The sequence below is a fragment of the Stegostoma tigrinum genome, chromosome 41 (genome assembly GCF_030684315.1).
Source record: "Stegostoma tigrinum isolate sSteTig4 chromosome 41, sSteTig4.hap1, whole genome shotgun sequence".
NCBI lineage: Eukaryota > Metazoa > Chordata > Chondrichthyes > Orectolobiformes > Stegostomatidae > Stegostoma > Stegostoma tigrinum.
The window spans coordinates 4133412-4145737 of NC_081394.1; the positions used below are offsets into that span (position 1 = coordinate 4133412).

The 12326-nt window shown below is 48.4% G+C and overlaps 1 protein-coding gene across 2 annotated transcripts in view; it reads left to right on the plus strand.

Annotated features, from left to right (window-relative positions):
* The window catches only part of LOC125448398 (doublesex- and mab-3-related transcription factor C2-like), a 32027-nt gene that overhangs the window by 3362 nt on the left and 16339 nt on the right, over positions 1-12326 (plus strand). The window contains exons 2-6 of one of the 2 annotated variants that reach the window (XM_048523696.2): positions 1900-2153; positions 4651-4793; positions 8706-8809; positions 11286-11493; positions 12055-12232. In XM_048523696.2, the coding sequence (XP_048379653.2) occupies positions 1915-2153; positions 4651-4793; positions 8706-8809; positions 11286-11493; positions 12055-12232 (872 nt within the window). In that variant the 5' untranslated portion in view covers positions 1900-1914. Of the gene's footprint in view, positions 1-1708; positions 2154-4650; positions 4794-8705; positions 8810-11285; positions 11494-12054; positions 12233-12326 lie in introns of those variants that run through there. The other variant, XM_048523697.2, reaches the window with a different exon arrangement.

The following is a 12326-nucleotide window of genomic DNA, read 5'->3' on the forward strand; positions in this document are numbered from 1 at the left end:
CCTCTATAAGGTCACCTCTCAACCATCTACGTCCCAGTGAATAAAATCCCAGCCTCTCCTAATAACTCAAACCATCCATACCAGACAACATCCCAGTAAAGGAGATAGTAAGGACTGCAGAGATTTCTGATAAAGGGTTTAGGCCCGAAACGTCAGCTTTTGTGCTCCTACAATGCTGCTTGGCCTACTGTGTTCATCCAGCTCCACACTTTGTTATGTAGTAAGGACTGCAGATACTGGCAGCCAGATCAATAAAATATGCTGGAGAAGCACTGCCGGTCAGACAGCAACGGAGGAGCAGGAACGTTTTGAGTCTGGACCCTTCATCGGGACACCTGAATGAAGGTGACACAAGTCCCGTTGAAGGGTACATTGACTTTCCTGCTCCACTGATACTGTGCTTTTCCAGCTCCACATTTCATTGACTCCAACATCCCGGTTGATCTCTTCTGAACCCTCCCTAGCTTAAAAATATCTTTCCTATAACCTGCTTCTTACAGTAGGGGTGGACTTCATGCAGTGCTATACTGATTGGGTTGGAACATGTATTCGAATTGCATATTTACTTCGTTTATATTAACTGTAATGCCTAAAAACAAACCTTTAAGCCATCATTGAGTTAATTCACACTTTCTGAACCACTTCTAGATGGAACTGCTTTGCAGGAGGAGGAAGTGGTTCGGTTCATCTTGCCTGTGCTGACTCTCTGAAAGATCTCTCCAATGATTTCCACACAACCCCTCCCAACCCACCTCCCCACAGCCCTACTCATTTGTCCTCCTTCCAGTATTTCTCCATTTTCCCCCCACCATTTTTCTGTTTCCTGTTGAATTTGGTCTCACTGCCTTTCAGATTACACTAACTTACTGCACTGGAAAAACAAATTCTTCCCCTTCTTCATACCTTCTGGTTTTTTGACCAACTCTTGTCAATCTACAGCCCTTTGGTAACCAATCGTTTTGCCCCGAGAATAGTTCCTACTGATTTACTCCATCTAAACTCCTCATGATTTCGAATGTCTTAATCGTCTCCTTAATTTTTTTCCTGGTCTTAACTGACTTAAGTTAATGATGTAAACAGGAGCACAATTTGAAATTCTTTCCCCTCAAATGACTGTTAAAGCTGTGGCTACAAAGGTGGGGAGAAGGTCAGTTAAGATCAAGACTGAGATAGGTAAGTTTTAGCTTGAGATTATCGAGCAAAGGCAGATAGGTGGAGACACAGTGACCACAAACTAATTGGGAGGTCAGAGAGGCTCAAATAACCTCCTTCAGTTCCTGAGTTTCAAGATAAATTTTTTTCGCTTGTTAGTATTTTGGAGCGAATGGGATTTGGTTAAGTGAAAGATTAATAAGTTTTGATATCTAGCACAGATATATTGATTTTTGGAGGCAGTAAAACCTGGGTTTACAACATGGACTTCAGAGGCCACGTTGTGAGGAGATATTATACAGATTAGGTCAGTTTTCTCTAGAATTTAGAAGTCTAAGGCATGATCTGATCAAAGCCCTCAAGATAACACAGGCAGGTTGATAAAGAAAAACTACGTCCACTGTTTGGAGATTCTAGAACTGGGGGTCATAAGACAAGAACTGTTCAGGAGAGATGTTAGGAACCACTTCTACACACAAAGAATGGTAGATATTTGGAACTGCCCTTCACAAATGGGAGTTGATCCTGTGTCAGTTGTTAATTTTAAATCTGAGATTAATTTTTTTCCAAGGGAATGGGGCCAAAAGCAGGTGTACAGTGTTAGACTACAGGCCAGCCATGATCCCACTGAAGGACAGAACAGGCTGGAGGGGCCTTCTCCTGTTCCTATATTGCCAGTTGCTGTTGAGAATGAATGTGTCACGCATGCAGCCCCTGTAAGTGTCAGATACCTCTGTTGTCTTGCAGGTGATAGGAAGGCAAATGGAAGGCAGCAGCCTGGCGAGCGTTGCTTATTCAGAATCTGTGGCCAGCGGCGATGACTTGAGAATTATGGGTAACTTTGCCTCCCCCCTGCCGTCAGGGGTGGCGTATCGGATGGTGTCTACGCGCTCCCCCACTTGTGCCCGCTGTCGCAATCACGGAATCACCGTGCCTCTGAAGGGTCATAAGAAGAGTTGTCAGTGGCAGACCTGCCAGTGTGACAAATGCATCCTCATCTTGTGAGTGACTTTACCGTCATACAGTAGCACTCGGATTCATTTCCGTGGCGATGGCCTCGAAACTAAACATCGAGGAGATAAGCTAAGCTTGCCTTTGGTTAGATCATGCCTGTCTGCAGTTCTGGAATTCACAATATGAAGCACTCCTCAGCCCTGAAGTCAGAAGATGTACTTATCTGGCCGGGGCTGTTTTCTGCAGGAGAAAGGGAGGCTGAAGCTGAGAGCAGGCCTGATGGGGGGGGCTTCAGGATTACAAAAAGGATCATCAGGGTAGCTGGAAAGAAGGTGTTTCCCCTTGTTGGCACGAGACTAGAACAAGGTGCCATCAATGTAAGAAAGTTGCTTGTAAATCTGGGGGGGGACTTTGGTAGAAATTTCCAACATCTGCCAAGTGTGTGGGTGGAACGTGGGACTTGCTCCCACAGGCAATGGTGGGTTGGAACTTGGGAGTCACTTCCACAGGGAGTGGGGGAAGAATGTGGTTCTTGCTCCCACAGGGACTGGAGGACATTGTTGGATTCGCTCCTCCAGGGTGCGGGTGGAGAATGTGGGATTGTTCCTGCAGGGAGTTGGGTGGGGGTTGAGAATGTGCGACTCATTTCTGCAAACAAGACAAAGAGCTGCATTCCTATAGTACCTTATATCATCACAAGCGCTTCACAGCTGATAAAACATTTTAGTTTTGAAGTGTCAATGCTCTTTAATTGAAGGAAATTTACAATGAAATCCCCAAAACACCTGACAACCAGACTGATGCCTTGGTTATGTCAGGTGAGTGTGAGAAAAAGGCCAGGATTCTGCCTGAACATGTCTCTTATGCTTTGAACATGGGTGGGCTCAGTGCTTAGCACTGCTGCCTCACAGCGCCAGAGACCCTGGTTCGATTCCACCCTTGGGTGACTGTGTGGAGTTTGCACATTCTCCCCGTCTCTGCGTGGGTTTCGTTTGGTTGCTCTGGTTTCTTCCCACAATCCAAAGATGTGCAGGCTAGGTGGACTGGCCATGCTAACTTGCTCGTAGTGTTCAGGGATGTGTAGATTAGGTGGGTTATGCGGGATGGGTCAGTGCGGACTTGTTAAGCTAAAGGGCCTGTTTCCACACTGTAGGGATTCTACCATTCTATAAAGTAATGCTGTAGCATTACACTAGCACAAGAGGGCAGACTAAACAGTCCCTGTCTAACATCAGTTGCAGCATGCACACTGTCCTGTATTGGAATGCCCACCTAGATTGGCTGGTTATTTCAAATTCTGTATTGTAATCGTGACATAAATCAAACACAAACTCTGGAGCCACAAGACAGTTGCACAGTGTTAGAATATTGATAATGATACTGAATAATAAGCCAATAGTTTAATTAACTGACTTCATAAACATGCAAGAAGGAAACCAGCATCAGTGAGGTACTAGGATCCTAATCCTAATGTTTATTGGAGTTGACAATTCTTAAATGATTCAAGATAATGTTTTGATACGACATGTTTAACATAAGAAAGCAAATAATCTTTATAATCATGGAAACTGCTGTCACTCAGAGAGTGTACTAATGAGGGAGTTTCAAGATCAGTTCCCGATCTGTATTTCAACACAAAAGGAGCTTTACCCTGCATCTAACCCATGCTGTCTCTCTGCTGGGAGTGTTTAATGGGGACAGTGTAGAAAGAGCTTTAACTTTCAGTTTAAAGAGTTGAGAGGGCTTTACTTTCTGTTTACAAGAACAGAGTGAGTTCTATTCTGTATCTAACGCTATGCAGTCCCTGTGTGTTTGATGGGGTCAGTATTGAGAAAGCTTTACTTTCAGTTTAAAAGCGTAGAGGCTGCTTTACTCTGTTTCTAACCCATGCTGTCCCTGTGCTGAGAGTGTTTGATGGGGACAGTGTGGAGGGAGTTTTACGCTGTACATAACCATGTGCTGTACCTGTCCTTGGAATGTTTGATGGTGGGGGTGGGGGGGGTCAACTTTATTTTCCATATAAAAGAGTACAGAGAGCTCAAATTGCAATTTAAAAGTGTAGAGGAAGCTTTGCCTTGTGTATACCCTTGTGTTGTCCCTGTCCTGGGAGTGTTTGATGGGGACAGTGTAGAGAGAGCTTTACTCTGTATCTAACCCCACCCTGCCCCTGTCCTGGGAGTGTTTGATGGGAGATAGTGCAGAGGGAGCTTTGCTCTGTCTTTGGAGTGATTAATACAAATATCATTGATTTAAATAGCAGGAAAAACAGCCAGAAAACTTAGAAAGCCCTCCCCTTTTGCTAAATCAGCCCCATCGACAATCTTCTCCTCCTCCCATTTTTCTTCTTGTCGCTGATTGAGATTCCGATCCCTAACAGTGTTGGTGTCCGAACTGGATTCTTGAAGTGCCCAGGAGAAGGAAGAAGCAGCATAGAGCAGGAGCTTGATTTGAACGTCCGCAGTTAGGGAGCAAACTGTGTTCTGACTCTGACCGTGGGGAAGTGGGTGTTTCAATGATACTGACCTACCTCTGTCTGTGTCCTAGGGAGCGCCGTCGTGTCATGGCAGCACAGGTAGCTCTCCGTCGGCAACAGGAGGCTGAACTGAAGAAAAGACTGGCCAAGGGGCTGCTCAAATTTGGTGAGGCTGCAGGGAGGAAGCTGGGCGGGGCCATACAACAGCCACTCGGTAAGTGAGCTGCAGCCTCATATAATCCCATCGCCCATGTGTGGGGCTGTTATAGGACATTGTGGCAAATCTCCATTCCCCTTAAATGGCAACCGGAAGTGTTTGATGGGGACCTCAGACTGAAAGATCTGGTTGATGCTCTTGTAAACATTCAGTCAATAAGATACGGGTGCAGTACCAGAATCCATCATTGTCCAAAAACAAGACGTTTTCCTTCCTGGACACTAACTCTTTATTTACCAGGAGCTGTCCAGCTCTTGTCTGAGCAGGTTTGTTATTTGCTTTGGAATCCAGGAGCTCCCACATGCTGCAGCTGTGACACAACCCCAATCCTGCCATCTTAATTTGTTCCGATGATTTACTTAATCATTTTAACGATTGTTAAGAGAGATGTTATGAAGCACCTTTGTGGAGCAGGTGGGTCTTGAACCTTCTGGCTCAAAGGTAAGAACACTATCACTGCGCCATAAGAGCCCTGTTTATATTCACTCGTATGCTTACTTTTCTTTATATATTGATTAGCCTTAGCACCAGCTGCTGTGCTATTTCCAAACTTAGGAATGGTTAGTCACTTACCCAGTAAGGTAAAATAAAGTCACTATGGTCCCAGAAGACCCACAGGGCTGCTCACCTGCAGATCCTGAGGGTCCCACACTTCCAGTGAGGGAAGAAGTTGAGGAGAGTCCTTCATGGTAATCAGCTAGTGATGGGAATTACAGCCACTGTGTGGCATAATTCTGCATTACAAGTCAGCCATCCAGCCAACTGAGCTGATAGACTGTCCCTAACTCACCAAGTACTTACCAAGTAACTAGCTTCTGCTGGCACAATGAGGGAACCAATTCCTAGAGGCTGAGTACAGTTAGAAAAATTAAAATTGAATGAACACGTCTTTTCCTCATTCCTTTAAATTCCTTCCAACACCAATCAGTAAGTCAAACTCAAGTAAGACTTTTTAAGTTGGCTGACTGTTTTTGTGTGCCTAGCCGATACAGTCACAGAAGATAACGAAATGTGAGGCTGTACGAACACAGCAGGCCCAGCAGCATCTCAGGAGCACAAAAGCTGATGTTTTGGGCCTAGACCCTTCATCAGAGAGGGGGATGGGGTGAGGGTTCTGGAATAAATAGGGAGAGAGGGGGAGGCGGACCGAAGATGGAGAGAAAAGAAGATAGCTGGAGAGGAGAGTATAGGTGGGGAGGTGGGGAGGGGATAGGTCAGTCCAGGGAAGACGGACAGGTCAAGGAGGTAGGATGAGGTTAGTGGGTAGGAGATGGAGGTGCGGCTTGGGGTGGGAGGAAGGGATGGGTGAGAGGAAGAACAGGTTAGGGAGGCAGAGACAGGTTGGACTGGTTTTGGGATGCAGTGGGTGGAGGGGACGAACTGGGCTGGTTTTGGGATGCGGTGGGGGAAGGGGAGATTTTGAAGCTGGTGAAGTCCACATTGATGCCATTGGGCTGCAGGGTTCCCAAGCGGAATATGAGTTGCTGTTCCTGCAACCTTCGGGTGGCATCATTGTGGCACTGCAGGAGGCCCATGATGGACATGTCATCTAAAGAATGGAGGGGGAGTTGAAATGGTTTGCGACTGGGAGGTTCAGTTGTTTATTGCGAACCGAGCGGAGGTGTTCTGCAAAGCGGTCCCCAAGCCTCTGCTTGGTTTCCCCAATGTAGAGGAAGCCACACTGGGTACAGTGGATGCAGTATACCACACTTGCAGATGTGTAGGTGATCCTTTGCTTAATGTGGAAAGCCATCTTGGGGCCTGGGATAGGGGTGAGGGAGGAGGTGTGGGGGCAATTGTAGCATTTCCTGCGGTTGCAATGGAAGGTGTCGGGTGTGGTGGAGTTGGAGGGCAGTGTGGAGCGAACAAGGGAGTCACGGAGAGAGTGGTCTCTCCGGAAAGCAGACAGGGGTGGGAATGGAAAAATGTCTTGGGTGGTGGGGTCGGATTGTAAATGGCGGAAGTGTCGGAGGATGATGCATTGTATCCGGAGGTTGGTGGGGTGGTGTGTGAGAACGAGGGGGATCCTCTTTAGGCGGTTGTGGCGGGGGCGGGGTGTGAGGGATGTGTTGCGGGAAAATTCCATCCCCTATTCCCAATTCCTCCGCCTCTGCCGCATCTGCTCCCACGATGAGGCATTCCACTCCCGCACATCCCAGATGTCCAAGTTCTTCAAGGACCGCAACTTTCCCCCCACAGTGGTCGAGAACGCCCTTGACCGCGTCTCCCGCATTTCCTGCAACACATCCCTCACACCCCGCCCCCGCCACAACCGCCCAAAGAGGATCCCCCTCGTTCTCACACACCACCCCACCAACCTCCAGATACAATGCATCATCCTCCGACACTTCCGCCATCTACAATCTGACCCCACCACCCAAGATATTTTTCCTTCCCCACCCCTGTCTGCTTTCCGGAGAGACCACTCTCTCCATGACTCCCTTGCTCGCTCCACACTGCCCTCCAACCCCACCACACCCAGCACCTTCCCCTGCAACCGCAGGAAATGCTACACTTGCCCCCACACCTCCTCCCTCACCCCTATCCCAGGCCCCAAGATGGCTTTCCACATTAAGCGAGGTTCACCTGCACATCTGCCAATGTGGTATACTGTATCCACTGTACCCGGTGTGGCTTCCTCTACATTGGCGAAACCAAGCAGAGGCTTGGGGACCGCTTTGCAGAACACCTCCGCTCGGTTCGCAATAAACAACTGCACCTCCCAGTCGCAAACCATTTCAACTCCCCCTCCCATTCTTTAGATGACATGTCCATCATGGGCCTCCTGCAGTGCCACAATGATGCCACCCGAAGGTTGCAGGAACAGCAACTCATATTCCACTTGGGAACCCTGCAGCCCAATGGTATCAATGTGGACTTCACCAGCTTCAAAATCTTCCCTTCCCCCACCGCATCCCAAAATCAGCCCAGTTCATCCCCTCCCCCCACTGCACCACACAACCAGCCCAGCTCTTCCCCTCCACCCACTGCATCCCAAAACCAGTCCAACCTGTCTCTGCCTCCCTAACCTGTTCTTCCTCTCACCCATCCCTTCCTCCCACCCCAAGCCGCACCTCCATCTCCTACCCACTAACCTCATCCCACCTCCTTGACCTGTCCGTCTTCCTGGACTGACCTATTCCCTCCCCACCTCCCCACCTATACTCTCCTCTCCAGCTATCTTCTTTTCTCTCCATCTTCAGTCCGCCTCCCCCTCTCTCCCTATTTATTCCAGAACCCTCACCCCATCCCCCTCTCTGATGAAGGGTCTAGGCCCGAAACGTCAGCTTTTGTGCTCCTGAGATGCTACTGGGCCTGCTGTGTTCGTCCAACCTCACATTTCGTTATCTTGGATTCTCCAGCATCTGCAGTTCCCATTATCACAGTCACAGAGAAACTGGTTTCGTCTGCTCCCTCAGTTAACAAAGTCTACCTTCTCTTCCATGGTGAACTTGCTGAAAGCCTGCTTAATGCCAGCAGTTTTGGCATTTAAGTGGGGAGGGGGGTGGAAATGGAAGTGTGGGATTCACTCCCTCAAGGAGTGGTCAAGGTAATCGTGTCGATGTGTTGAAAGAGGGGAAGCTGGATAAACGCAGGAGGAAGAAAGGAATAGCAGGAAAATCATGGTGGGTGGGCGTTGAGGGAGTGGGAAAAAGCTCGTATGGGAGCAGAAATATTGGCACAGAGCAGATGGGCTGAATGGCACCTCTGTAAAGGTTGGAGAGGTAAGCAGAAGGATGGAGCTTCTTCCTAATATACACAATCATGTAACCCTTTAAGAGGTTTCTGACTAGATTTGAAAAAAGAGTTGCCACCTTGTCTTATTAACCCTGGGTGATGTCAGCGGAGAACAGAACAGGGAATTTGTTTGAGCTTTATGCCTAGGCAGTGTTGCTTTTACAATTTCAGTCAGTAAAACCAAGGTGAAGACTGAAGTTCAGCTTTCAGATTTCAGAGCAGCAGATGTGATGAAGTGTTTCGCCATCCAGCAGACGCCAGGAGTCGTTGTCAAGGTAACAACGCAGAAGGTGGGGTGACAGTTTCACCCATGTAGAGTCATAGAGATGTACAGCAGGGGAACACCCCTCAGTTCAGCTTGTCCATGCCAACCAGATATCCTAACTAAATCTAATCCCATTTGCCAGTATTGTGTCCATATCCCTCTGAACCCTTCCTAGTCATGTCCCCATCCAGATGCCTTCTAAATGCTGTAACTGTACCAGCCCCCACCACTTCCTCTGGCAGCTCATTCCATACACGCACCACCCTCTGTGATAAAAGGTTTCCTCTTAGGTCCCTTTTAAATCTTTCCGCTCTCACCTTAAACCTATGCCCCTCTAGTTTTGGACTCCCCCTACCCTGGGGGGGAGAAACAATGATTATTCTCCCTATCTACGCCCCTCATGATTTTATAAACTTCTATAAGGTCACCCCTCAGCCTCTGAAGCTCCAAAGAAAATAGCCCCAGCCTATTCAACCTCTCATTATAGCTCAAACCCCCAACAAACCTCCACACCGGCAACGTCCTTGTAAATCTTTTCTGAACCCTTTCAAGTTTCACAACGTCTTTCCTGTACGAGAGAGGCCAGAATTGAACACAGTATTCCAAAAGTGGCCTAACCAATGTCCTGTACAGCCGTGACATGACCTCCCAATTCCACTCAATGCACTGACCAATAAAGGCAAGCGTATCAAACACTACCCTCACTATCCTGACCAGCTGCTTTCAAGGAACTATGATCCTGCACCTCAGGGCCTCTTCATTCATCAACACTCCCCAGGAATTTACCATTAAGTGTTTAACTCCTGCATTGATTTGCTTTCCCAAACTGCAGCACCTCACATTTATCAAAATTAAACTCCATCTGACACCCCTCGCCACATTTGCCCATCTGTTCAAGGCCCCATTGTACTCTGAGGTAACTTTCTTGGCAGTTCACTGCACCTTCAATTTTGGTGTCACCTGCCAACTGATTGACCGTACCTCCTATGTTCACACGTACATCATAAACGACAAAAAGCAGTAGACCCAGCACTGATCCCTGTGGCATATCGCTGGTCTCAGGCCTCCAGTGTGAAAATCAAATCCTCCACCTCCACCCTTTGTCTCCTACCTTCGAACCACTTCTGTAACTGCATGGCTAGTTCTCCCTGTATTGTATGTGACCTAACCTTACTAACCAGTCCACCATGCGAACCTTGTCAAACGCCTTACTGAAGCCCATACAGGCAATGTCCACTGCTGTGCCCTCATCAATCCTCTTCGTCACTCCCTTAAAAAACTCAAGCACGTTAGTGAGACACAATTTTGCATGCACAAAACCATGTTGACTCATTTCTTTATGTAAGTTTGGTAAACATTCAGAGGTGTTTCCCTACTTTAGAGATATGTTGCAAATTCAGACCAGTTTTCTGTGTATAGCTGTAAAGAAAGAAAGGACTGAGTGTGAACAATCCTAATTTCTCTTAACATTGCCTTGCGGTACAGATTATAGATCAGTGTAGTCTGTTACAGAATGCTGCTCACAAGCTAGGAGTTTGGTGCCAAATGGCTCCTCCCCTGACTCCCCAAATGCTATCTACCAAACACCTGATGCGTGTTGACTACTTACCTGGATGAATATGTTTCCACCAACAGGAAGCTCCAAGAGAAAGCAGCTTACTTGATCTTCTGCCAGTCCCGCTCTGTATTGCCTTCAACGTTCACTCCTTCCACCACCAACGCTCAGTAGCAGCAGTGTGTACCATCTACAAGATGCTCTGCAGAAATTCACCAAAGATCCTCAGGCAGCACGACCACCTAGAAGAACGCCACCCCTGCAAGTTCCCCTCCAAGTCACTCACCTTCCAGACTTGGAAATGTATCGCTGTTCCTTCACTGGTGCTGAGTCAAGATCCTGAAACTCCCTCCCTAGGGGCATTGTGACTGTACCTACAGCAGGTGGACAGCAGTGGTTTAAGAAGGCAGCTCACTCCTACCTTCTAAAGGGGGCAACTAGGGACAGGGCATGAAATGCTGCCCACCCCCCCCCCTCCCCCCCCCCCCCCCCCCCAGCAACAACCCCACCCACCCCAAAGAAGATTCTTAAAAGAAGAAGGCAGTTTCAGATGGTAAGGTGGATTGGGATCCCTCACCTGTAAACCTGTGTCCGACAAATAATTCAGATGGATTTTGTTTTGAATAATTGTCCTGGATTTTTGATTCACTTTTTGTCTCACTTGGGAGAAAATAGTCCAGTGAAAAATTCCAACTTGTGAACTCAAGAAGGGCCGTTATGATCTGCTGTACAATGTGGGTGCAGTGCTCCCGTGTTGACCTTACTGGATGGTTTAATGCAGAGCTCTGCACTCAGACTGCGGTCAACAGAAGTTTAAAATCAGCTCAGTGCACCGTGACTGCCTGTGTCATGATCTCCGGGGTATTGCAGGAACCAGGTGAGTGAGTCACCGATTGTGACACTAACCAGATCTTTGTCGCTTTTCCTATAGCAGGAAATGCAGCCACCACGTAGGATCCCAGAGCAGCATGCCACCCTTCCACCAACGCTAGTCACCTGTACATCTTGTCCTGACATAGGCACCCCGACCCTGCACAGTGTCTCTCCGCCGGCTGTCATCCACGGTTACCCCAGCCACCATGCCCTGCTCTGCCAGGTGTTCCCTCAGTACAGCCCGCATCTACTGGAGACTGTACTAGGTGAGTGAGAACATTGGGGGTGGGGCGGGGGGAGGGGGTTATGCAGTGGTGGAAGGAGCAGCTGGGAAACTTTGGCGGCCCTTGGCCAAATCTGGTGAATCCTGCTGGCCCCCCACACCCCTCCATCTCAGGGGACCTTACCAGGCACAGAGTCACCTGATGACCAAAACAAGGGAGCGGTCTAGGTCCGGATGGGATGCCTTTCAGAGGGTCGGTATGGACTCGATGGGCTGAATGGCCTGCTTCCATACTGTAGGGCAGCATTTTTTTTTATTCATTCATGGGACAAATGCTAGGCCTGCATTTATTGCCTATTCGTCATGACCCAGAGGCCAGTTACGAGCCAAACACATTGCTGTGGGTATGGAATCACAGGTAGGCCAGAATGAGTAGATTCCTTCCTTAAAGGACATTAGAGAAACAGATGGGTATTTCCAACAATGGATTTGTGGTCATCTTTCTGAGTGTTGATCTAATCTTCCCCAATCTCTCTCACACACAAATACATGTGTACGTATGATGCGTGCTTCCCCCACCTACCGTATTTCTCTCTCCCTGTAGAGCGTTGCCATGGAGATGTGGTCCTGGCCATAGAAAGTGTCGTGTCACCACGACAGTGCCAGCGCGATGTCATAGTGCAGCCACCGAACTCCGCTCGGGCATTGCAGCAAGAGCACAGCGCCCCTTACTGGTATCCGAATCCCCACATCACGTCGTTGCACTTCACCAACCAGGTCAGGTGAGGGTTTGTGACCCCGATCCCAGCCACCCTCGGGTCAGTGAGCACTGGCAGGGCAACCATCAAAAGTATGTCGCCATTTGACGGGGTCTGG